Source organism: Helianthus annuus, chromosome 10, assembly GCF_002127325.2.
Source record: "Helianthus annuus cultivar XRQ/B chromosome 10, HanXRQr2.0-SUNRISE, whole genome shotgun sequence".
NCBI lineage: Eukaryota > Viridiplantae > Streptophyta > Magnoliopsida > Asterales > Asteraceae > Helianthus > Helianthus annuus.
Window position 1 is genome coordinate 74,023,065 of NC_035442.2, and position 5,180 is coordinate 74,028,244.

The 5,180-nt window shown below is 36.9% G+C and overlaps 1 protein-coding gene across 1 annotated transcript; it reads left to right on the forward strand.

Moving 5' to 3' along the window:
- The first annotated feature begins 4,199 nt into the window (after positions 1-4,199).
- On the forward strand, positions 4,200-4,742 carry LOC110881279 (pollen-specific leucine-rich repeat extensin-like protein 1). Its single transcript, XM_022129594.1, has one exon. The coding sequence runs from the start codon at positions 4,200-4,202 to the stop codon at positions 4,740-4,742; it is 543 nt and encodes a 180-aa protein (XP_021985286.1).
- The last annotated feature ends 438 nt before the right edge of the window (positions 4,743-5,180 follow it).

The window sequence follows — 5,180 nt, forward strand, 5'->3', positions numbered from 1 at the left end:
GTAAAAAGATTCCCTAAAGGAAACCCACCGAAAGTCAAGCCGTCATCTCTCTGCTGAACGGAAGTTCTGACCTGAGCTCTCACGGCCTCGCATTCACCCCATTACAGATATCATTAGTGTACATTCACCTGTAAGACTAAATATAGTGATCTGGATACGAGAGTATATACTGAGGTGGTACACGCGTAAAAGTCAAGATCTTAAAACACTTAATCTGTATCCCGAATAGATTGAACTTTGTGTGAAAATTTAAGAGGATCAGTATATCGACAATCAAAGCAAATTGTTTAATGTTGTGTATGAAATCTAAGCTTAACGGTACTCGTATCTTGTCGGAAGCTGATATGATCCAGAAACAGTCTTGCAAATGATATGTCGATAGGTTTTTGCACATTTAGTAGATTTGTTTGGGATATAAACAAAAATAATAACTTGCTTTTACGTGAGGAACATCTCAGGATATATAGGTAACCCCTGAAATCTCGTTTGAAAAGTCCTATTTCTGACATACAAGGTCTTTGTACATGATGATATCTGGGGTATTATACCAGGACTTCTGATTTTGTGGAAGCAATAGCCTAGTCCTCATATAATACTCTGCATAGCTTTACTCGTAAAGCTTCCCCTCATCATTAAAAATGATGAAACACTGCAAGATGCTAATCATGTGCTGTTGTAAAAAGATTCCCTAAAGGGAACCCACTGAAAGTCGAGCCGTCATCTCTCTGCTGAACGAAAGTTCTAACCTGAGCTCTCACGGCCTGGCATTCACCCCATTACAGATATCATTAGTGTACATTCACCTGTAAGACTGAATATAGTGATCTGGATATGAGAGTATATACTGAGGTAGTACACGCGTAAAAGTCAAGATCTAAAAACACTTAATCCGTATCCCGAATAGATTGAACTCTGTGTGAAAATTTAAGAGGATTAGTATATCGACAATCAAAGCAAATTGTTTAATGCTATGTATGAAATCTAAGCTTAACGGTACTCGTATTTTTTCAGAAGCTGATATGATCCCGAAACAGTCTTGCAAATGATATGTCGATAGGTTTTTGCACATTTAGTAGATTTGTTTGGGATATAAACAAAAATAATAACTTGCTTTTACGTGGGGAACATCTCTAGGATATATAGGTAACCCCTGAAATCTCGTTTGCAAGGTCCTATTTCTGGCATACTAGGTCTTTGTACGTGATGATATCTGGGGTATTATACCAGGACTTCTGATTTTGCGGAAGCAATAGCCTAGTCCTCGTATAATACTCTGCACAGCTTTACTCGTGAAGCTTCCCCTCAGCATAAAAAATGATGAAACATTGCAAGATGCGAATCATGTGCTGTTGTAAAAAGATTCCCTAAAGGGAACCCACCGAAAGTCGAGCCGTCATCTCTCTGCTGAACGAAAGTTCTGACCTGAGCTCTCATGGCCTCGCATTCACCCCATTACAGATATCATTAGTGTACATTCACCTGTAAGACTGAATATAGTGATCAGGATACGAGAGTATATACTGAGGTGGTACACGCGTAAAAGTCAAGATCTTAAAACACTTAATCCGTATCCCGAATAGATTGAACTTTGTGTGAAAATTTAAGAGGATCAGTATATCGACAATCAAAGCAAATTGTTTAATGTTGTGTATGAAATCTAAGCTTAACGGTACTCGTATCTTGTCCGAAGCTGATATGATCCCCTAACACGCTCACAAAAATATTGTGTGTACTGTCTACTGCTTATCATATTCAAAAATCCAAAAAGATTTTCATTTCATCTTATTTTCAACAACAGATGTTTGGGATCAGATGATCAAAGTCTTATGTGCTGAACATGTCTGGATCATGAGGGTTGGGTAAGCAGAAGATTGAAAAAGTGATGGGTAATTGCTTAAAAGTTCAAAAAGTTCATTAACTTGAACTTAATTTTGTTTCAGAAAAAACAGCATCTTCATAATTTGGTCTGCCGAGGTCATTAACTTGGACTTGGCAGGCTAAGCAGTTGATCAAGGTCATTAACTTGGACTTGGTTAACTGGTTGTGTCGGTTAAAATCTCAAAAATGTAAAAAATTGAAGAAGTTAAAATTAATTTCGCTTGAAATGGTATTTCCGTTTGAAACTATAATTCCGTTTGAAATGAGTTTCCACTTGAAAGATAATTCCGGTTGAAACATGTAATTCCGCTTGAACCGGGGTTTTCTTTTGAAGTAATTCCGCTTGAAACACATCTGTGGCTATTCCACACGGAATTACCCCATCTATAAATAGGGGTGTGATTCCGTTTGAACATCTCATTATTGTAATTCCGTTTCAAGTGCTTCGTTCAAAGCGATTTCAAACGAAATCACGATTTCTTCGATTCACAGCCGTTACTCTGCCCGTTTGTTTACTGAATCTTGATTATAGTTTGTTAACTCAACTATTATCATGGGAAAGGTGAGAGTTGTTGTCGATTTTACACAGATCTAGTCTAATTTCATTTGAACAAAGATGAACAGGACAGAACACATAGTTTTAGGGTTTGTTTGTGAATAAAATCAACTGAATAACATATCCTTGTACTCGGATTGTGACATAGTTTGTGATTAGGGTTTCAATCTGATCTGTATTACATGTTTTGAGTGTTTGTCGGCGATTCAATTTGTTGGATCTTAGATCTAGGGTATTTCTGTGGACAAAAATGAACAAAAATCATATCATGGTACTCAGAATTATCTGATTAACAAACCCAGTTCATCTTTGATCAATAGCTCTTGAAAATGTGTTGTTGTTTAATTTCGTTTCAAACTAGTAATTCCGCTTGAAAAAAGATATTTCGTTTCAAGTGTGATTTCGTTTGAAATGTGATATCGTTTGAACAGTAATTCCGTTTGAGATGTAAGTCTGTTTGAAATGTGATTCCATTTTAATGTGTAATTTCGTTTGAACAGAGGTTCCATTTGTAATGTAATTCCGTTTGAGATGTAATTCAGTTTGTAATGTAATTCCGTTTTAAAGTGTGATTTCATTTGATGAGTAATTCCGTTTGAATGAGTGTTGATTGAAAATTATTCTAAGTGTTTTGTTTTGTTTGTATGTTGGTGTTTTCAGGCTTCAAATGTGCTGTTTGATCCATTGCACAACACTTGTTGTGTTTATGATAGAGAAATCCCAAAGATGGCTGGTTTCACTGAAATTCTGGAGTTCATGGAGAGATTGCCAATTCATAAAGCCTTGGCTAATCAACATTTGGTATTTAGATCTCACATTAAGCTATTTTGGGAGAAGGCTACATATGATGAGGCAAACAAGACAATCAATTCAGTTGTGAGCATAAATGGCAAGGAAAAACCGATCATTATCACTGAACAGCTTGTGCGAGAAGTGATTAACTTTCCAGATGAAGAAAATTCTCCTACGAAGTTTCCGGAAAGAATGGTAAAGGGATGTTTGTTGAGGATGGGTTACAATGGCCCTCTAAACCAGGCGAATTATTTGAAAGCTTGTTTTCCAAGGGTGTACAAGTTTCTTATTCATTCAGTTGTGAATGCTCTCAGTCACAGGAAGGGAGGTTATGATGCTATGTGCGATTATCAAATGAATATGGTGACTACTCTTGTATTGAACAAAAAGTACAACTTTTCACACATTGTGTTTCATTACATGGTTGAAAATATCACGTCGAAAAGCAAGACTTGGGTTTATCCACGTTTTATTCAGATGATATTGGATCATGCATATCCTGAGTTAGAGAGAGATGAAAAGAATGATTTGTTGGTACTAGATCATATGGATAATGAAACTTTGAAACAGATGGGTAGATATCATCCAAAGCATCCAGAACCAACGACAAAAGTTGAATTTTTTGGTTTCATCAAAGACAAGGAGTATCAAGATCCAGATCCAGATCCAATCAATCATCAGAACTGGAGGAATGAAGGAAAAGAGTTATGCTGATGAACTGAAAGTTCTTGAAATCTTCAAAGATACAAGGAATGAATGGTTTGTGAAAGAGGAGAAAAAGAAGAGAAGTAGAAAATCAACTCCACAAGTTCAAGCTGAGGAGGGTTCTTCATCACAACCAAAGAAACGTCAAAAGAAGAGTGTAGAGACTTTGCTGGTTGATGAACCTGATGAAGAAGAACCAGAAGCTGAAGCTGATACTGAAGAGAATGTTTAAGGAGATGTTCGTTTATCTCCTGCATCTACAGAGTTGATGAAAAATCTTAAAGCAAGCTTTAAAGCAAGCAAAGCAGCTGAAAAAGCAGCCAAAGTAGCAGTTGGTGACGATAAAGGTGACGATAGTTCATCAAGCTCCTCATCTGAATCTAAAGTTGATGAAACAGAGCGTATGAAAAGAATTCAAGCCGATATTGAGAAAGAAAAGCAACTGAAAAGAAAGAGGAGGCAGGAGAAGGATGATGATTTGTATGTTCTGTCTCCTGAGCATGTGATAGAATCTCAGACACCTTCATCTGGTGGTAGAAAGAAAACAAGTGCAAGAAAGAGTGTTAAATCTCCAAGAGCAGCAAGACAAAAGCTGATTCTTAGACTGCCCAAATGTACACCAAAAACAAAACAACCTACACCACCACCTGAACCATCTCCACCTAAACAACCTACACCACCTCAATCACCACATAAATCTCCTCCAAAACAACCTACACCACCTCAATCACCACATAAATCTTCACCAAAACAACCTACACCACCTCAATCACCACATCAATCACCACTAAGACAACTATCTCCTATCTAATCACCATTACATCAATCACCACCACATTTTACACCACCACATCAAACAACATTCGAAGAACAACCTATTCTTACTTTACAACAAATCTTCCAAACACCACCAACTTCACAACCACATGTTCAATCCACACCTGGTTCTTCTAGCTACAAAATGTTTCCAAATATTCCAGAAGGTATTTCTCTTGAAGAAATTGGAGATTTTGATTTTGCGAATATTGCACAAGTAAAGAATGTGGAAAAGAAGTTTGATGCAGTTTTGGTTGAGAGTAAGAGATTGGCAGATCGTGAGAAGATACTTGAGATGTGTGTTAAGAAGGTTGAATCTGAGAACAAGTCTTTGCTAAAGAAAATTTAAGCAGATCAGACTGAGATAGATATAATGAAAGTGAAAATTGCTGAGTTAGAAGAAGAAAAAGCACGACGTGATGAGCAGAATAAG

Bases quoted from the DNA above. Each gene is read 5' to 3' on its own strand.
- LOC110881279 (XM_022129594.1), top strand. From the start codon at position 4,200: ATGAAAAATCTTAAAGCAAGCTTTAAAGCAAGCAAAGCAGCTGAAAAA.